Here is a 21,430-nt window from a genome sequence, read left to right on the forward strand (position 1 = left end):
CATTCTAATCTACTGGAGCGTTTATCTCGGTGTGTTATTTTGACGAGCAACGGCTCACGCAAGATAAAAGAGGCCCAGTAAAAAAAAGGCATTAGGTAGGGCGACAATATTTTGATTGGAGAAAACCAGGAGGCTTGTCCCCGCCGATGAGATACTCAAATGATAATCAGATTTTACTCAAAAATGCCTTAGAATTTAGAACGTTTGCTTTCGCTTTTGAAAACAGCAAAAAGAAGGACATTTTCATCCCTTTATAAAAATTTTAAAAAAGTCAAGAAAATAAAAGACATGATGTGAAAACAGGGCATGTCCAGGGGAACCAGGACTTTTGGTCACCCTAATTTAGGACTAGAGCATCGCAGAGAGTGCTGGCATGACCCCAAGGAAATCCATCCAGAAGTTAAAGGTTCAACTCAGTACACAATATGCCTGAGATTTCTTTGTAGTTCCCATTATTTATAACTGAGTTATCAATTGAGTACCTACACTTGGCTTAAACACGTATTATTTCTGGATATTTTCATGTCAACTATTTTTACCAGTAAGTTTATTTTTTCCCCGATTCACTTTAGCCATTTGACCTCGCTGTTTTATTTCATTTTAGTGTAAACAGACAATCAGGCGGCTGGTACTATGCAAAGACAGCTTAATGATATTTAAAGTCCAAAGACCGGTCACACAGGAATATCCATAAATAATCTCAGTTCAGTTATGAAACAAACACTTAAGCATTCAAGCTCATGTGACTTAACTCTGCTCCCAAGACGATAAAAAAAAAGAAAGACGTAATGTTCTGTTTACTGCAGAAGCGGCATAAATACTGTACAGCGGGATGAGGAAGAGTCATGAACCCTGTCAATTAGTCAACAATGAAGTTGTTGCACCAGCCTGAGGGGGGGGGGGGGCAGCGGACCCGCACAGGTATTGCCGCGTGCGGGCATCTTCGGCCTGTTCAGTCGTAAAGTCTCGGGTCCATCCGGGTTCTCTCTTTTCAGTGTATCGTATCTTGCGGCAGGAATCCAGTGTGTTGCAATCACTTTTTACAACCCCCTCTGTTGTCAGGTGAACAGCTGTTTCATCACAGCAGCTCCAAGCTGAGCCGACACGGATGTGTGTAAAGCAAGCACAAGTTGGTTGCGGGAAGGGCGGTCACTTTGTTCAAACAGATGGAAGAAAGAAGGAAGCGGCGAGCTTGGTATCGACAGACGGTAACCCCTGTATTGTAAAAAGAAAGCAGACACTAAACCGTTTGAAAGTTCTAGTTTAAAATTTCCTTCGTCCCTCTTGAGCGGCTTCAAACAGGATGTACAAGTAGACTTTATAGCACAGTAGTTTACAGAATCCAGTTGTTTAGTAAAAAAAAAAAAAAAAAAGACTAGTTAAAAACCTACACAACCTACCCAAGCAAACTTACAGTTTATGGTACATGGCTCTCAACAATTAAAGTTTCTCAACTGGAACGCGAAATCGCATGCCCCTGCTTCTTTAAAAGCTGCAAGAGAAGCAAACACGCACGATAAATAATTCTGCGGTATGAAAATGTATCTTAACCCAAGCAAATCTCTGCATTGTATTACCCTGTCTGTCAGAGAGACGGTAAAACAGGAAATGTACCGCAGTTGTTGAGACTGGGACCTCTCTCAGACGTTGGAGAGCGGGAATAACAGAGGTTCAATACAGGACCGGGATGAGGAAGACAAAATGGCGAAGGAAAAAAACAAAGAAAAGAAAAAAACAACAAAACGTGTGAGAAATGCAAACATTGGTGTGGCTCGTCTTTACCTCACCACACCTTCTAAGCGCACACTTGGACGCGAGGGGGCCACCCGCAAGCGACGAGGTCTGTCCAAGTTTCCAAGTCCGCTCCAAAAGCGCTTCGCTCTCAGTCTCAGGGTCCCAGTGCGCGCAAGACCAAAGTTCTGTGACGCGCCTCGAGAGGCTCCGTCTTCAGGTCTTCAGTATGTCCGAGTCGTTATTCACCTCCTCCGAGGGGACCTGGCTGTTGCCGGTGTCCTGGGCCGAGCTCAGCGGCCTGGTGTTGGCCTTGGTCGAGCGCTGCCGCCGCGTCCCGTTGCCGATGCAGCACATCAGATTCTTGATGGTCGTCCACATCTCCTCGTCCTTGTAGGAGTAGATGCAGGGGTTCATGACCGAGTTGAGCACGGCCAGCAGCAGCAGCCAGCGCTTCAGCTTGGTCACGTGGCACTTGGTGCAGTGGAGGCCGTCCATCAGCAGGATGACCAGGCCGGGAGTCCAACACACCACAAAGGCCCCTGCAACACAGCACACGGTTCGATTCAGGTTTGAATGACTTTTTTTGCAATTGGAGTTCCCCGCTGAGGTCAAAGGGTCAAGGACCCACTGATGGTCACGTCCCAAAAGGATGTTGTGATGGAAATTTACTTATGTGCACAATAATCATGTACAAGCAGTGTTGGCAAGTCTTCTATTACTAAGTAATTCACTACTGTAATTAAACTACTTTTTAAGTAATGGAGTAATGTAACGGGATTATTGTGGCAAAACTGGTAATTATATAATAATTACTTTATCAAGTAACAATTCCATTACTTTTCTGAAATACTTTGCAAGCTAAAAATGTCTTATTATCCACAAAATATCTGAAATTTAGAAAAACAACCAAAAAGATTGATGATGCAGCCGTGCATGAAGGAGCTGCACGAAAGGGTGCACTGGGTTTCCAGCTGCGCTCCCATTCCCACAGAATGAGTAGAGTGAGTGTGAGTAGCTGCATTTCCATTAGAATTGCACAAAACCTAAATATCGCAATAAAAAACTGGTCATGGAAACACCTAAACTTGGAAAAACCTCTCAAATATCGCTAAAAGGTCTTGACGCTCTCATGAGGTGGTTTTTTCAGACGTATCGATATAGAGGTATATCGCAAAAGTGTCATGGAAACACTTTTTTTTGCATTTACAAGTCACGGGATGTGACGTAAGGGGTCACATGACCAGTTCTGGTGAACCAGACCAAGACTGAAAAGGTCCTGCGTTCCATCCCAAGCTTGGTCACGCCAATAACACAGCCACAAGGAAGCCACAAACTATACAACTATTGCATTCAGTTTGTCACTTGTTCATACATCTGCTTCCACCTTGACTCAATTGGCCCACCAAAATTTCTGGAGCGGTGTACTGATGTAAAGTGCGATAACGTCGGTGAAAGAAGCCTTTGGAAATGTTTTATGAGTAATGGAGATAAAACTGAGCCAACACCACCTGATCACAGCTCCTGTGGCACTGGCAGGCTGGGCATGTTTGGACACAGCTACATTTGTTTGGCACTAGAAGGTGACAGGTGTCTGCGGCTTGGTACTTGCTTAACACACAAGAGATGAGTACAAGTCTTCTTTCAGCATGACAGTAGCTGCGTTTCGATTACCCCTAGAATTGCGCAAAACCTAAATATCGCAATAAAAAACTGGCAATGGAATCACCTACACTATGAAAAACAAAACACCTCAAAATTGCAATTCTACTTTGACGAAATTTAAGAAATATCACTTTTATTTTTTGAATAACTGTAATGGAAACGCAGCTACTGTGCGTTTAGTTTTGCAGGCAAAGTTTCAATTGAAAATCTTTTATTTTCACTTGAAAATGGGAGTAATGCATGGCTGATTTGGCCGGCCTGTGAGCTGTTTAAGAGCCACAGAGGTTCCTAAAGGGCAGGTTAAATCAGGAATATGACCAAAGACTATAATCACCATGGATTTATCTGACTCTAAATGTTGTTTGACGGCCAGCGCATAAAATCAAACATATAAAATCTAGAGTGACGGCAAACCATTGCATCAAAAAAAAAGAAAATAGAAACAAAATGAAAAGATTGTGGAATAATAGATGACGAATGAAAGTTTCAGTGACTAACTCCTCATTGTTGAGACGGACGTCAAACCATCAAACAAGCAGCTGCAGGTCAAGCGCAGGTTTCTGTTATTGCGTTAAATGTGCTTAATGTTGTATGTTTGGTAAACAGTACAGTTTAGTCACTAAGCCGCGGAAGCAGCTCCTCCAGTGCCTCCACATGCCGGGGCACAAAGAAGAGCGGCCGACGGAGTTGTGTGTGTCGTCAGAGCGGTACAACAAGCAGCGACTTGTCTGCCAGCAGCGGCGGTGCCTCCGACAGCAAAACTACAGCTCTCGCTAGCATGCCTGCCGACAAAAAAGCGCTCTATACAGCTGCGTGCACACACAGGCACGTGCACACACACAATCAGATATATTTCTTCCCTCCCTTCTCTTCCTGTTCTGTTGTGCATTGAACCTGTAAAGTCAAAACATTTGCTCCACCTGCTCGGTACAATGTCTTTATGTTCCACTTTTCATTGTCTACAAAAAAATACAGAAAAAAGTATTTTCCTCCATTCGCATTTTTTGAAGTCGATGCCTGCTACGCTTATACATTTACTTTTTGGTTGAAATTCATGGAGAAAAAATGAATTTCTCCTTATGCGTTTTGATTTATCAGATGGCCTTGGGGCGAGTAAAAGACTGAAAACAAAACCTGAGTACTACAGTTTGAAGATTCACCTCAAAATAGACCCCAACACGGACAGGAGTAATAAGATAAACTGAGCCCTGTTTGTTTTCTTTCACTCTATGTACGCAGTACTATTTGCTACTCCCGTCTTCTTAGGAGGTCTCCTTTCCAATGAAGACAAACCCAGCTGACTGTCACTCAGTTCAGTGTTTTTAAATAAAAGAAAGTAAAAAGAATTGAGCCCTATATATCTAATACCCAGCCTTATGTATGTCCCAAGATTCATTTCTTTTAGGCACTGCTGCCGTGTCATAAACACAAGCGGTGGCAAGCGCAAGTCGGGCAAAAGTATACAGTCTTTGCAGGGAACATAATGACAGTTGTGCACTTTATGTCCAGGGGAAACTCAGCAGAGGGCTGAGGACTTGTGTCCTTTCAGGCAGCGATAATTACACAGCAGTCTGAATAAAGTGTTCGCAGAGGCAGAGCGATCCCACGCTGCATAATGTATCGTGGCATCTGGCAAACAAAAGTTCCCAGAGAGACCAAGAATAACAAAAGACACTTATTCTGCAGAATTACTATTACGACATCTTGCAGGAAACTCCATGTGGATGACTGCATGAGAACAGAAACTACGCAAGCTCACCTTGAAGATGAACCGAGTTGAAACGCAGCGCAATCCAATGCATGATTTCTTGGCATAAGGACCTGTTCTATTCATTCAGCACCTGGTTTTTAGAATGGTGCACACACAAGTATTGTTGCTTTCGCACTCGCAGAGGGACAATGCGAGTCCTGTGTCTCTGTTGGAATGTATCCTGTTGCAACACCTCAGCATAGAGAGCCATCATACCTTGACACCTCATCTAGGATGAGGGTCCAAAAGACTCATTCTGCTTTTGGGGGAGCCCCTTGTGCTTGGGGAGTTGTGGACTTGTTTACTTTATAAATTGAATTTAGTTTACAAAAGTTTTTTTTTTTTTTTCCTGAAAAACACTTGAAAATGTGATTATTTAAGTGAAGTAACAGTAGAGATTTTTCTTCTCGCTGTTATAATGTGTAATTATATGTGAATTAAGGCACACTTGTTCCTTTTGTACAGCAAAAGTTTGACTGGTTAAAAAAATCATTCAACCAAACAAATATAATTGACATATCAAGCACTTATGGACACAAAAATGAAAGATTACAACTTAATAGTATTACACAGTTATTAAAATGCAAGGGGTTTTTAGGTTATTAGGTTCACCACTATTTTCTTTCTCTCTTTTTTATGATCAAGCCAGTACAAATTACAATCTGGCGTGTTCAGTGGTGACTCGGTCAACTCTAATGACCTGCTAATCCCTGAATAAATATGCACTGCTGTCCCTGATCGCAGTTAACAGATATCACAAGATAAAGATCCTGACTCACCACCGCACCAGACGTGACCAAATATTAGATGAAGACTCAGGACAAAGCGCTTACCAAGAACCACCATGACCGTCTTGATGAGCTTGATGGGCGTCCTCTTCCGGTTCATTGAGCCGCTGGTGTGCGGCGACAGCATGGAGGTCTTCCTCTGGACGTACAAATAAATCCGTATGTAAATGGCCACCATCACGAGAAACACCACCAGGTTGGACACCGACCAGAAGATCAGGTAACTCCTGCTGAAGATGGGCGCCAGCTGAGAGCAGTCGCTCAGGTTGCAGATGCAGTTCCAGCCCAGGCTGGGCACGGCGCCCATTAAGCTGGAGATGGCCCACACCAGCACGATCAGCAGGGTCACCCGCCTCTTGGTCAGGTTGCTGTGGACCTTCCAGTTCATGACCGATATGTAGCGCTCCAGAGCGATGACCAGCAGGTTGGAGAGGGAGGCCGAGAGACTGACGTCTAGGAGACCCTGACGGATGAAGTATTCCTTCACCGTGAGCCTCCGGGACACCTCGCCCGTGTTGAACATGAGGTACACGTAAGCGATCCCTGCCAGGAAGTCCGAGGCGGCGAGGTTGGCCAGCAGGTAGTAGAAGGGGTAGTGAAACCTCTTGTTGGTGATGACGGCAGCTATGACCATGGCATTGGAGACCAGGATGAAACAGCAGAAGACGGAGCCCACGACCTGCACCAGGATGAGCTGCGTCTTGTCCCATTTATCTTCAGCGCCACTTTTGTTGTAGAAGAAGGCCATCGTTTCGTCATAGTGACAGCTGAGGTTTCGTAGGGCCATCTTGGAACCTGCTGCAAAAAAAAAGATAAGAGGAGGAACAATGAGTAAGAGGCGCTGGGGCAAGAGACAATTAATTATTAACCGAGGAGGAATGCTAAACATTCCACTTTAGGCGTTTCGAGAAAACCTACAATTGAATTAAATGTGGAAATAATTAAACATTATTCATATCCAGTATTTAACATTTTTTCAGCGAAAGGGTGAATCAATGATAGAATTTGATAAATGAAGGTCCAAAGACCAATAGTTTTGTTTTTCTTTTTAGCAACAAAAACAAACAAAGGCAGATTGGTTTTTTTTTTTTAAATAAAATAAAATAAAAAACACATTTTCGGGGAAAATTACAAAACATTCAACATATTAGTATTTTATTTTATTTTTTTTAAATATATAGATTACGGAACTATAATGGCGTGGCTTTTCGCACAGGTTTGCCATCCTAATGTAAATTTGACAGGACTATCCGTTAAATGACTAGTTATTATCGCCGAACCTGCAGCGATGAGATACAAGTGTTAGTCGAGGCAGTTGGGAAATGAGTCTCTTCACAGTGAGTGAACGCAGCAGACTTGACTACATTCCAGTGGCGACAGACCGCAACATCGAGCGCACATGACAACACTCACTTACCGGAAGAAGCTACATTGGATTCATCAAACATTAAAAAAAAATAAAAATCGGAGTTCCATCAAAGTTAGGCCAAGACTTACAGCGGGTGTTCTGCCGGAACGGTCATACCGGTCAAGAACTACAAAAATGCTGCAAGACCAGAACTCACAGTTGTAGTTTTTTTTTTTTCCTCCTTCCTTCCCTCCTTTATTATGCAATTAAGTCCACAAAAACCTGTCCGACAACAGGCAACCAATCAGGAGTCGCCTGACAGACAGCAAGAACATTGAGAAAGCAGCGTAAGGGGAAGAGAAAAAAAAATGTAGTCCTGAAACGAATGGCTGACAGGGGAAACGTGCGCAAGCAGACAGGTCCAGGTAGGGGTTACCTGAGGCAGTCCGTCAGTCCGCTCCGAGGTGTGACAGAGCCGGCGGTGAGCAGATCATGGCTTCCCCGGCGAGAGGAGGGAGGTGCCGCGTCGCCAAAGTGGGGCGCCGGGAGACGAGAGTCTTGGTTTTGAGGCGCGAGCTCGGTGACGTAGAAGGCGTGGCCCGTCGCGCACGTGAATTCCTCCGCTTTAACAGAGCGCGCGCGGCATAAAAGGAGCTGAGCTGCGCTGCAGCCATCGGCGCACTTGTGTTTTGAACTTGCGCGCCGTCGTCGCACACGTTGTCTCATACTGCTGCAGGAGTGCTGGAGTCACCAAGAAGTGGCTCGTCTGAGGGTGCAGCGCTTTGGGTTTCGTTCCAATTACTTTTCGGTCTCTTTGTGTATCGGCTGTGGTCTTGCTGTTGAATGTGACTTACATCTGTCCTTTATTGCTACAGATTAATTTCCCTACCAGTAGAATATGCTACAACTAGCCAGGTGACCCATTAAATAGGTGCTGAAAAGGGAAAAGAACATACATATCTATGTATACACACCTGGAGCACTTTAAGCGTCAGTGCCTTGCTCCAGGGCGCCTTGTCAGTGTGTTAGAGGTAGAATGGCCTCCAACATCCAGAAAATAAAAGTACATAATCATCATGCAATTCATTCCACACAAGTCAGATCACATGTCAATCATAATCACACATTTGAGGTTTTCATTCTCTCGACAAAACCTCCTTTTGTAAGGCAGTCAAGCAGCAGTCTTTAGCTAAAAGTAGAGCTGGAATATGAAAAATATGTTTTTTACAATTCAAAGTATAGTATTTTGCAATTATGATTAATGTTGTTACTAATTCAACATTAAGGTTAACTATATTAATCCACCTCAGGGAAATTAATATATAATATTTTTGTTATTCTTCACATGTATGTGTACGCAAACACACGCACACACACAGTAGTGTTGTGTACTTTCACTTGGTTGCGTTTTTCTGAATATTGATCATAGAGGTGTTCAACCAAATTTCGGCCATTAGCCCCTGCTTCAATTTTTTCAGCATGTTTCACAGACAGGTTGTCCTTAACAATAATCTGGACATCTTTTGTTTTCCTTTGTCACACACCATTGACGACACATTTTTTTGAGGAAGATATCAGTGAGGGCTGCTGGTCTTTCAAACAGGGAACCTGATTTTCAGCCACTCTTGCTCGTTCATTCATACGTACATTTTGTCCTCCTTCTCCATTTAATCAAAAGCTCCGTCGAGGAAAAGGAAGCAGTTCTGGTATGAGCTGGCTGACTGGAAGGGCTGTGACAAGGAAAATTATCAAGATAAAATAATCTCAGGTTTGAAGGATTACTATCTGATATACTGATCTATTAGATTTTTAACAGAATTCCAATTAAATCCACACCAGAAGCTGAATACTGTGCCATTGTCAGTACAAAATATCCATTTTATACAGAATTCACAGAATTTGTTTTATTCACCTCATCGTCATTTTTTTTTTATTGTTAAATTGTAAATCGTGTAGTTCTTCAATTAAGTCATAAGTAATTAATTTTCCTGCTGGAAGAAGTTAAGAATTTTCTCTTGTCATCTTGTGCATTTGTTGTTCGTGAACCCCATTAATCCGGTGACCTGATAAGGAAAATATTTATAAGCTCAATGTGCAACAATACTTTGGTGAAAATGGAACCAAAAAAGACAGAGCAATAGAATCAATACATATGTATATTTGATGAAAAGCTGGTGACAGATATGTGAAATTAAGCAGGATATCAGTATTATGCAGGACAGGTCATCTCAATAAATGTAGTATTTCCTTGCTTTTTAAGCAACAATCATCCCAATAAATCTTGTCTGTATTTTACAACTTCAAGAGAACAACGAATATCACAATGTCCAGTGATTTTGAGACATATCACGTAAAAAAATACAAAGATTTGGTAAATACAATAAATGTGATAAATTTGCCTTAGGATTTTCCTCAATGTTGCTCTGAGGCCACACATGCTGCAAGTACTGGCATAAAGAAACTCTGCCAAAGAGAGCCAATATAGTACAAACATTTAAAGTACTCATTTAGAAAAAAAACTCATTGTTAGTGGACAACCCCAAAATGAGTCATGAGTCAAATGCCACTTCTGTTGCACAGGTGCATTGCAGACCAATGCAGAAAGAGTCTGTTTTTTGAAGTCAAAGAGAAGCCTCACAAAAGCCTCATGGTTTTCAGTTCCTGGACCCCTGGTCGCATTTTTCAAGAGAAGGGAACCTGTGTAGTGTTTCGTATTGCACCTCACAGACTGGGTCTCCAGGAATTGAAACTGTCCACCAGGAGAATCTGCCAGCGGATCCTTTGCTCTCAAAGCCTGTATGAGGCGTGTGAGGTCCTGGTGGCAGCCTCGCCCTCCTCGGCCCAATCAGTCATCATCCGCATCAGGAGCTCTGCAACAACAGGGGCCAGAAAAAGAGGATTCAGACAACTGATGCTTCGACAGACAGCCCATTAAAAAGGCAACACGGCTGCCAATTAGATATTTCACCAAGAAACTATATTTTGGTCCAAGCAGGGATCAAAACAAAACAAAACAGAAGATCTTGTAGCCCTGCCTGCCACCACACATCTTGTTTATCCTTTTCTGGTGGTTGATGCGAGAAACAGGCAGTCACACGTGATCCAAATGCATCAGCTGTTGATGTGAGTGTTTGACTGCGAGACACACCCAAGACTCTCCGTTACACAAGGTGTTGAAACTGTAAAGAATGTGTCACTTTTGCACACTCTTAAACGAGTGCATAAATCCCTAAATACATTTAAATCGCTGACACGTCAGCGGCCTTACTATTGACTCGCATGTCAATCAGAATCAGAATAGTCAAATAATCCCCAGGGGAAATGTCCTTAAATAACAGCACGCCATTCAGGTTAGAAAACAAAGAAAATACCACAGGCAACCAAAACTGAAGTTTAGTTGTTTTTTTGTTTTTTTTAAAAAGGGAGGGGACTGTGGACTAAAATGGAAAAAATGACTCTAAAAAAAAAAAACTTAACAGAGTTACAGATTACAATCTTAAACTTAACAAACTTAACGTATTGACCTCAAGCCTGAAGACCCAGGCGAGTGAGGGAGATTCTCCCCCAAACACTTGCTGTTAAACGCAACACTTCCCGACTGCGGCGCAAGGAGACATCCGGAGGAAGCCACTCGTATGTAGATGTAATTTCACCCAGTCAAACATTAACATGTTTACTGAGAAAAGCGATCCGATTTCCCGAGAGCCTAATATGACAAATGAAATTTGGACATTTCAGAGACCCCAAATGATGGCCACTAAAACGTCCGTGAGACTTGACAAGAAGCCCCGTAATGGCAAAATGTCGCCGGCTAAAGGCCAAGGCCGCACTCCAGCTCCGCAGAGGGACGCATGTTCCACGGCCAGCGTTGTATTATGTTTCACCATCACGCGTGAATACGGAAAATGGCCTCTGTAAGTGGGAGCGCTAAACCTCCTCAAGACGTTGACAGCATGAAAACAAGATGCGAGGGTTTTAGATGAGGGCTGTGGAACTAAGAGGTTTATTGTTCATTGTGTTACTCTAGATAGAAGGCTCTGACATGCGTGCATGCATACTTTTCTACTTCATTAAAAATAGAAATAAAATATATTTCAAAAATGAAAACATTTAGGGAGAGTCGTATTGAGAAATAAACTGTGACCATCACTGTTGAATTGACAGGGTCAAGTGAGGAAAGAACGTACATCAAAGTGCGAGTCGGGAGGAAGTCCCTCTTTGGTTTTCCTGTAAACTTAGGCAACCAGTTTTGCCGGTTGTGTTAGCATTAGCGTCGAGTGGTGTTTGTTGTTCTGACCAAGTGTGGGTGAGGGGCCATGAAAGCCAGAGAGGACGACGACCTCTGCATGCGCTGACATGGCTCATGCAACAGGACGGTCCAGTAGACGAGGACCAGGAGGAGAGCAGCACCTTCAACCACAACTCACTCTCTGCTATGTCCTGCGACGGCTAGTTTTGCAAGTAGCAAAATGAGCGATAGCTGATGAGGATGTTGATGATGCACACTGGTAACGTGATGCCTTGAATGCCGTTTTGGAACAACTTGAAAATGACGGAATCTGACGGTGACACCGTGTCAAGCATCAACTTTTGGTAAAACAGCCAAAGTGATGTGCAGAAAAAGAGAGAAAAATTACCATGTGCACGTGTAATGCATTTCATGTGTGTGAAAGAAGCGCTAAACAAAACAACATATTTTTAGATTTAAGAAAAGAAAACATCTTGAGAGTGCTCCACCAAATCTGAATCAAACTCATTCTGAGTCGCCTTGATGGCTCAACAGACCTCCAGCTTGACTGGCTTTGTTTTAGCTGGTCTGTTTGTAGGGGTGGGAAAGGGGGGGGGGGGTTGAGTGGGTGGAGGTGGTGTTTCTTCCTAGCGCACAGCCTCAGTTCCTCTGTAATCAGGTCCATCACTGGGTGTGTCCCCATAGCTCCCCACCACTAATTTCACTGCACTCTGACCACGCAGGGGCAAGCCAGACCGCAGCATGGAGGAAACTCCACCGCAAAACGGCTGATGATAGAGATTGGCTCATCCAGAAAGAATGAGCAGAAAACGGGAAAGTATGGACGGAGCCGACGCGTCGCCGCTGCAGCAGCAGCTCCCTGGCGGCCGTGTGACAGCGTGCGGTGCTGCGTCGTTTTCATGTTGCCGACCTACTGCATGCAGACTGTTTGACGCGGCACTCTGTCTTGCATGCTGAAACAAATTCTCCGCTGCTCTGAAGCTGCTTTGAAAGCTCGATCCGCTCTGTTGCTTCAGTCACAAAGTATGACGGTCAGCAGAGGAGCAGCAGCAGCAGCAGCGCAAGTTTAAACTGAAGGTGAACATCAAGATTAAGAAGGAAGTGGAGGAAGAGGAGGAGGAGGAGGAGAGCTTGAAAGACCATCAAAGCAAAGAAAACTTTTTTATCACAGAGATACATCCTCCTTGAGAGCACAAAGGAAAGCAATATTACAGGCTCAGTTTATAACAAACGCACAAATATTTACACGTGCGTTACGATTAGGACCCGTTGACGTGCTCGATCATCGCTCGAGACGCCACGGCGATATCACATGTTCAGCTGATGAGCTGGTGAGAGGGACGGTTAGCACGAGTGTTAACGTACCGCTGGCAGCAGCTGAACAGGGAGCAGCCGACAGGGACGTAGACGTGACCTTTCTCCGTGGCAGCAGGAAGCCCGCTGGGCTCCTTCAGGAACTTTTGCAGAGCCGTTGTTGGCTCATCCCACTGGGTGTTCTGAGGAGCAGAGGGAAGCAAGTTTAACCCGACTACAGGCCGCAGCCGTGGAGCCTGGACGCGAGGAGTTTTCTTTACTGCACCTTGACCATCTCGTAGGAGCCGGTGATGAGGGCGATGAAGAGCGACAGCACCATGTAGATGAACAAGGAGATGAAGGAGTAGAGGTAGGCCCGGCTGAAGTACCACACCAAGCTGTTCTTGTCTTTGAGCTGCGCGAAGGTGGCGAACATGTCGTCGCCATTCAGCAGCGAGAACAGACACTCGGACACGCGGTTCAGCTGCTCGAACTGGAGCGGAGCGAAGTTGTTGAAAAGCACGGTGGGTCGTTGAAAGAGAAGAAATGCAACCATGAGCTCTCAGCCTCAAGTTTAATGCAATAAGACAATTTATTATGGAACAGATAAGATCTTGATCACAGTTGAACCAGTTTGGAAACCACAGTGGGGTGTTCACACTTTGAAGCTGTTTTCTTACTCTTCCAAAAAAAAAAAAAAAAAAAAAAGATCAGCTATGATTGTAAACGACCATAAACAACCAATCTGACACCATGGTAGCCCACCTAACTGATATGGGAGATGTTTGGTTTCAAAGGGGATCGCAGTAGATCCGTTTCAAATGTATCGTGTTATTTATTTGATGTTAAATTCATAGGCAAAGCATCTTTTAAGACCAAATGGGCTGAGCTTCCTGAGCATCAACCAATCATGATTGACACACACACACACACACACACACACACACTTCATTTAGTAAGAGCCGATATAGCTCTGTTTGCTCTTACGACGAGACGACTGGCCACGCGGCCGCGCACGCAGAGGGTTTCTTCTTTCCCTCTGAAGCGTTCTGCCCAGAATGTGATAGCATCTTAACACAACATCCCACTGCCTATGGATCGGGGCCAGAGCACTTGTAGACGTGTGGGATGGCAAGTCCGTGGACATCCTCGGTTTACTCCTTCTGTAAATACACGGAGGAGCCCGGGAGGGCAGACAAGCAAAGTAGAGGGGATATCCCCCCCCGGCTAAACCCCCACTCTTCCACCGCCGTCACAACTCAAACGCTGTCAACAGCACTGACACTATTTATCCGTCGATGAGCAGACAGGGAACCGGGACTCGTTTTATGGCAAGTACAGGTGCAGGAGCGCCTGCGGTCATTTTCACAGGAAAAGTCTCGACATCCCTCTCGCTGCATGTCTTTGCCATCGAGGTGTAGGTGACTTTGCTTCTCTTATTGAAAGACTTCACCTTTACAAGAGGGACTTATCAGGAAGCATTAGCTGAATCAGCAGGCCACAAAGAAAGAGCCGTACCGTCTGTTGTTGGAAGTTGTGCTGACAAACACCGCAAATCAGGCCTCAGCATATTTAGGGGACCGACTCCTCTTCGGTTTTATATCATCAACAATCTCCCATCTGGTCCCTGACACGTCACTTTGACTCATCTCCCATCTGCATCTTCCACCGCACGAGCGCGGCCTCGTTCACATGTCCAGCACGCTTGCACTTCCGTAAACAATTTATCTTAGGCCCAAATATTTTCACTTGGCTGCAGTGGAAATGTTCACCACTGTGTCACTGGAGAGCACGGCCTCACACGAATGCCTTGCTTCCACTTCCTCTTTTTTGTTCCTACATTTGGGGTGGGGTCAGATTATGCAACCGTGGCAGTTTTTGACGAGATGGAAGACAATGTCAACTTCACACCTACATTCCTTGAATCATAGCGTTCCCTATCTGCCCTGCAGGGGGAGCTATGCAAGAGGGAGGCAGGCCTCTCAATATGGCGATGTATATTAACGTCAAAAATAATGCAGAATGGCATTCACACTGCAGTTCTGACTAATGTCAAGTTGGTGAATCAAGCAGAAACTGCTGACTTTTATCAGCGACAAGGCTGTGAGTGGGGCTTTGAAGACAAGGCTTTGTTTTAGCAGCACTTTTCATTGGAAGAAGAGATACTGACATCTAGTGGTTATATATTCAAAGTGTAAACACAGCCGAACTTGACCTTCCACGACTACACTTGGCAGCTGAAACCAATTCAAGTACATGGAATAGACTTTAAAACTTCCAGAAAGCCAAAAGCAGGCACTTTTGAACAGTGAATCAGAGGTTCTCTTATCTTTAACAAATGTTTCGACTTTCTTACCTTCTCGTGGTACGGCCCAAGCACAATCCAGCCACAGAAGGTGTAGCCCATGTAGATCATGCCGGCGCAGCAGCAGAAACGCAGGACTTTGGGGAAGGCCACCCTCATGGTTAAAATCAGCACCTACACACACGCAGAAGGCAAAATGCAAGTGTTTTTACAATGCAACTTGTGAGTGTGGTAGCAGCTTCAACAACAACAACACGTGTTATTTCATTGCCCCAGGTGATGTTATGTTATGCACATAAATGTACATTTTGCAGACTGAAACATCTGACTAAACATGTGCCAACAGTCCCAGTTAGCTCTGAACAAGGGTTTGGCCAATTAGATGTTTGACTGATGGTGCGGTGAGACTAATGATGAAGACAGATTTTCACACTCACATTGTATTTCTCAAAGTATCCCAGGTACCGGATGACACTAACCCACACCAATAGTGTTGCTGTTCCCAGGAAGATACTGCACACATCATAGCTGGTCATGCTCTGCAAAAACAGCAGAACAAAGAAGAAGCACACAGTCAAAAAACAAACAAACATCTTTTACTAAACCCTGTTAAACAAGCAAATATTTAGAGTTCATAGTCCATCTGACGCAGGAATCCTCTCTGCAAAGATCCCCCAGGCAGTGGCTGCATAGATAATGTGAGGTTAGCGTTTACGAGTTAGCAACTATGTGATCAAAATTTACCTTTGCTTGTATTTCAATTTTCAGAATTGATCCAACTATGGCCATGAGGTCGCTGACAATAACCAGCAGATACCAGCCATTCAGGAACTCCTTCTGGTCATCCTCACACACTTTTTGACCAGAGGCCTCCTGCAGATATCTGGAGAATCTCTGAAATTAAAAATAATAAATTAAAAACCATCAGGTCAGGTTCAGGAAAAACTACAGGGTTTATAGGTTTATAAAAACATGTTCACTGAGATAAGCATTTTTTGTTTTTCAATTTCTGATATTAAATCTGGCTGTCATATGAGGGTGCAAAATTTCTGTTGCGACAGAGGATAACAAATCCATAAATAAAACATTATATTTGTATAAATTGGCAAGAGACATTTTCCCAGCCAATCGAAGAAACTTAAACATGGACAAAAGACTTAAAACCTAAAAAGAAAAAAACAGATAAGAAAAAAAAAACAAGAAAGTGGCGGTAAAAAACAAAAAAAGATGAAAATGTGTGACAGAGCAGGTGACCTGGAGCAGCCTGAGGGCCAGTATCATGGAGCGGGCGCAAAGCACGGCCGATGTGAGGCAAACAATGATGACGAGGCTGTCAAACACCAGCAAATAGTGCGTGTTCTTCTGAGCTGAAACACACATTACATGACTATAAAAAAGTTGCATAAGGAAAATGACTTTGCATATACAGTAGCGTTTTACTTTTACTTTTTTCCATCCACACTCATTTGTTATTCAATGGGCCTTACCTGTGCCTGATATCTTCCAGGATTTACAGGCAAAACTGTAAGTATCCATATCCAGGGTTATTTTCAACTTTCCACTGTGAAACTGGTTGTCAAATAATATCTGTAGGTAAAGTGAGCATAGAGAGATTGAGAGTTTCTGTGAGGTTTAATACCCATTCTTGTCTCTTGTAACAGTTTTTCTTTCATTATTGATGAGCAAGAACATCCAGATTCTTAGACAACATTTAGCTCTCCATTTTCTGCTCAGTTTAATCTTCTTCCTGAAACCGATGCTTTGTTGAGCCTTTCACAGGTTTGGAAGGCGACAAAAAACAAACAAAAACATCTTTACATCTCTACTTATTTGTCTGAACAAAAGAAAGTAAGTGTAATCAATCAATGAGGACATAATGAACATTTTACTCTTAAAAAAAAAAAAAAAAAAAAAAACAAGGCCATCTCAGAGGGCAGAACAAACTTCTGACATTTCATCATTGCTTGTTTATTTTCAGCCATTTAATTAGAAAACAACCTTGCAAGTTCAGTAATTAGGTTTCGTATCTAGATGTTGGCTGATCAAAATTTTCTCCTCCATGCTTTCTAATCACAGTCAACAAGGCAGAAGTTTACCATTATAAAGAAGGAGTAGCAGTCAGGCAACTCCCGGTATCGGACTGTCTGTAAGTTGATGCTCTTAAGCTGGAAGGTAACCTTGATGTCGACAAGCCTGAAAGGAAAATGGAGGGATTGAACGTGAAAGCAGTCAAGCCCATAAAGCAGCAATGGTAGAAGATGGATTCATGTCTACCTGGAGAAGTCAAGTTCAAAAAAGGATGCGTTGTGGGTTTTCCAATGTTCTGCCCTCTTTGGATCAAATGTCAAGCAAACTACAACAGAGATATAAAACATAATAATGCTGATTTTCTGGGGTATTGTTCATATGTACACATGTGTTTTTCTTTAACGTTCTGTAGTTCTACGCAGTTTGGCCAGACACACGTTATAAAGTCAACTGAATCTCAACTATTGGAAAACTCTGCTTTACCGTTTGCCTGGTCAACATCATCTTTTGCATGTGATGATTGATTGGCCAAATTTCAGAAGAAAGGTTAAAAACACAACCAGAATTTTGCTAACGTAAAGCATTCTGGCAGTCATCCTCCTGACTGGGTTAACATATTAATTTAGTCTCCCACTGCAGTAAGGACAAGGGGTGGACAGGGCCGTGAGTTCAATAATTGCGTACTTTCTTACCTGTCTCTACCTCAGAGTCAATGTCATAGGTCTTGCCAAATGGCTCCACACTGCTTTTTCTGTACTGCTCTTTACACAACACCAGAGGCAGCAGATTTCCATCTGCGTCATCGGCGTAGGTGATAGGACCCACAGAGAGCTTGCCCAACTGGCTGTACTGTAATTAGATGGTAAAAATGTTAACGGACAGTACTTCTATTGCACATTTTCTTTACTTTATCTGCACCTTAACAGTGTCCAACATGCTTTACCAAGGCCTCTCATTCATCCACTCGCACACACATTCGCACACCGATGGACTGCTGCTGCCATGCAAGGCGCTGCCAGGCAGTGACACTGGGACTGCATCCACAGATACTTTATGTAAAAAACACAATTTCCAAAGCAACTGATCTGAGCCAAAGGGTGTTAACACTGAAAAATAACCACATGGCCAAGAGGAGCACAAGATGGCAAAATGCGCCCGTACCTGATCCAGAACGAAGGACAGACTTTGGTAGAAATCCTGCTGGGTGTACACAGCGGTGGAGTAGTCGTCTTCGTCCACCCCGCTGTAGTCCCTGACAAAGAGATGTTTGAGGGCCATCATGTTCTCCTCCTTGTAAGCAACCACCAGCTGATTGTTGAGGCCGAACATGATGAGCTGTGGGCCGAACAAGAGGGGAGAGAGAGAGAGAGATCATTTATTAGTTCTTGAAGTTTAAACATGGTATCAATTCCATTGTCATTATAAAGCACAGCAAAATTTAGGCTGTATTGTGGCTTCTCTTTCAGAGCTGCCATAATGCAGAAAGAAAAACAACACGAGACAGACTGTTGTCTGCGATACTTTATCTTTAGACATGGAGAAAGTAGACTTCTCAGTCCTCAATATTTATTTAAGTACGTTCCCTTGGTTGTTTCATGTGAAAGAGTGAAGTACTCTTCTTCCTGTCCAACTTGAGGAAGAAGCAAATACAGATTCCTCTTAGTGTGGGTGGGTGGGTTGTAAGGACTGTTATTGAGAAACAGCACAAAAATGTTGAATAGTCAGCATATTTCACAAATTTTCATATGAAAATTCTGGAAAGTTTCATTTCATTTTCATGAAAGAAAAAAAAATCCCTCTCGATGAGCAGGTTCCAAGTCCTCCAAACAAACATGATTTGATCATCGTCCAAAAATAGTCACAAATTCGGTCATTTTGTGATTTATTAAAAGGGCACACAAATAAATGCACTAAAAAAATAATGTTGTTTTTGTTGTGGACCCCTTGAAAGGTCGATTACGACCACATCTCTGAAGTACCTACTCACAGACTAATCATATCTATTGTAGTTGCTCTCAACAGAAACACGCTTCATACCTGTGCGGTGATCATAACGATCTTGAGGATCTGCACCCCGAGTTTCCAGGGTATGTGCTGCCGGGCCTTGTACTTCTCACACGGGTTCATGAAGTAGAATTTGAGGTCATCTCTCAGGCTCTGATCCTTCACGACGTCCCGACTCGAAGCCGAACTGGAACAGAAACGCAACCACATCATACGCAGTCCTCGAAACATGATTATTCACGGTCCTTTTAAAAAATAAATACAGAAATCAATCCCGGTGTAGAAAAGCAGCAGACGGAGATATTTCTTTCGCGCGAACTGGGTTGAAAAATTGATGATTCTGTTTTTCACCGTAGAAAGGTAGGTGAACGTGCCTGCCTGCCTGGGTTTACAAAGATTGACTCACGACGGTACTTTCAATATTTTCTCAGCACGTAGCCAAAAGGCTTCTTCCATTTAAATTCAAACGTACGTACATAAACTTGGCTAAAGGGTAAATTAAAAAGAAAGAAAGAAAGAAAGAAAAAAGTCGGAAATTTAAAAAAAAAAAAAAAAAAAAAAGTTTAGTTAAAAAACTGAGAAGCCACCTGACTGAGCTGCTCCTGTCCAGGTAGCGGACTAGTAGTTCCATGACTGCAGCCAGCCTGGTGCTCCTCGTCCACAGCCGCCAGGCTCGTCCTGACACTGACAGCAGCAGCACACACACACTCCCACGCATCCAAGCAAGAGCAGCTTCCAGCCAGCAAATTAGGAAATGAGTAACAGGCGGCGTGCGGGCTACCAACCTACGGCCCGAGTTCCCGTTAGGGACGCGATGGACAGACTCAAGATTGTCTTTTTTGTCGTTGTGTGTCCATAACGAAATTTACTTTCGAGGTTGTTCTCGGATAAAAAAAAAAAAAAAAAAAAAAAAAAAAAAACATTCAGAAAAAAAAAAACACTCAAGTGTGCGCGTGTGTGTATGTGTTTGTATGTGTGTGTGCAACGACAGAAAATGTTCCAATGTGCAAATGAATCACAAAGCTTTGCCGCCATGTCCGTAACCTAAGCTACGCTATGCAGAAGCAGAAAGAGGGGTTCTTCTTCTCTAAAGGAATCAAAACACTTCTTTGTAAACACAAATTAGACACAGTACCAAAAATATGATACTTTGGTGTTCACCTTTTTGTTTTTCTTGTCTTGTTTATTTGTTAACTTGTTTTGTTAATTACCAAATCCCTTGGGCTGTTTTTTCTAACCTCGGGCTCCATGTTAAAATATGGTAACACGCTTTCAGGTTATAAATGTGAAAAAACAAAACACCTCCTTGTTGGTTTGTTAAAGCCCGTTCCCAGAGGAGCCAAGAGACGAGGGAAGGTCAAAAATACCTGACTCCTAGACCACCGACTACTACTACTTGTCCAACGCCACGTACCACCATCAAAATCACACTGAACTTGTGAAATTCATGTTGAAGTTTTTATAATGTTTTGTCTGATAAATCTTATTCATTTTGTGGGGAAATAATACGAACCAGCTGAGGTAAAATGTATGATGTATGATTGTAAAATGTCAAACGTCTCCTCCTCAGCCAAATAAACCCTCTAACACATTTATTATGAGCCTAGAACAGGCATGGGCCTAGAATACGGGCTGGGGGCCAAATGCAGCCTGTTAAACTTTGTAATCCGGCCCGTCAAACCAGAAAATGTATTAATAGGAAGTAAGTCATAAAATAAATGGATTTCATCAATTTGCTTTCAGTGTTTTAACAGTCATTTCCAAGAAGAGCTAAACAAAGTAGGGCTTCAAAGACACACAGTTTGTTAATTCTCAGTTGGCATTAAAGCACGTTTTCTACATATCCCATGTTGTTTTTTTCTCCTATGAGGTGGTTCACCAAAACACTCCATCCATCTTCCCCTGCTCCGGCGCCCCATTGTGGCCCACCAGTCAAAAGGTTTGCCCATCCCTCGACTAGAAAAACCATCAAAACATCAGGCACTGCTTCCACTTGTCCATTCCCTGAAAAGGGCTCAGTGCTTTTTTTGACAGCATGACTGAAAGCTGACTTGGAAAACTATTATTAAATGAAGCCATCTTTATTACTCTGAACTTCAGAGTACAAACTTTTGTAAGAAAGCATGAGTAAAACTGCACTGTTGTGCTGAATAACTCGGTGCGTATCCGGATTCTACAATAGCCCATGGCTGTAGAAACGGTGGTGGTTGGGTGGTCACCTCACCACCCAAGCACGGGAAATCATGCCATCTGAAGCAGAAGTTTGTCT

At 43.3% G+C, this 21,430-nt stretch overlaps 2 protein-coding genes across 6 annotated transcripts; both read right to left on the bottom strand.

Annotated features, from left to right (window-relative positions):
• Window positions 1-629: 629 nt before the first annotated feature.
• Window positions 630-8,416, bottom strand: lpar3 (lysophosphatidic acid receptor 3). Of its 5 annotated transcripts, none has more exons than XM_076022738.1 (3): window positions 7,719-8,416; window positions 5,980-6,729; window positions 630-2,273 (listed from the first exon to the last, which is right to left on the bottom strand). In XM_076022738.1, exons 2-3 carry the CDS (start codon window positions 6,719-6,721, stop codon window positions 1,948-1,950), a joined length of 1,068 nt encoding a protein of 355 aa, XP_075878853.1. In that variant the 5' UTR covers window positions 6,722-6,729; window positions 7,719-8,416; the 3' UTR covers window positions 630-1,947. The 5 variants fall into 5 exon arrangements, with proteins under 5 accessions (XP_075878853.1, XP_075878852.1, XP_075878850.1 ...); XM_076022737.1 differs by having other exon boundaries at window positions 5,980-6,732; window positions 7,719-8,414; XM_076022735.1 differs by lacking the exon at window positions 7,719-8,416 and adding an exon at window positions 7,352-7,709 and having other exon boundaries at window positions 5,980-6,732.
• Window positions 8,417-9,420: 1,004 nt separating this feature from the next.
• Window positions 9,421-19,891, bottom strand: mcoln2 (mucolipin TRP cation channel 2). Its single transcript, XM_076022740.1, has 14 exons — window positions 19,749-19,891; window positions 19,195-19,348; window positions 18,319-18,492; window positions 17,850-18,006; window positions 17,404-17,482; window positions 17,226-17,322; window positions 16,617-16,716; window positions 16,384-16,496; window positions 15,874-16,023; window positions 15,567-15,668; window positions 15,181-15,303; window positions 13,111-13,317; window positions 12,897-13,027; window positions 9,421-10,152 (listed from the first exon to the last, which is right to left on the bottom strand). Exons 1-14 carry the CDS (start codon window positions 19,877-19,879, stop codon window positions 10,128-10,130), a joined length of 1,743 nt encoding a protein of 580 aa, XP_075878855.1. The 5' UTR covers window positions 19,880-19,891; the 3' UTR covers window positions 9,421-10,127.
• Window positions 19,892-21,430: the final 1,539 nt, after the last annotated feature.

The sequence above is a fragment of the Nelusetta ayraudi genome, unplaced genomic scaffold (genome assembly GCF_046127955.1).
Source record: "Nelusetta ayraudi isolate G7.1 ecotype Tasmania unplaced genomic scaffold, CSIRO-AGI_Nayr_v1 ptg000013l, whole genome shotgun sequence".
NCBI classification, from domain to species: domain Eukaryota; kingdom Metazoa; phylum Chordata; class Actinopteri; order Tetraodontiformes; family Monacanthidae; genus Nelusetta; species Nelusetta ayraudi.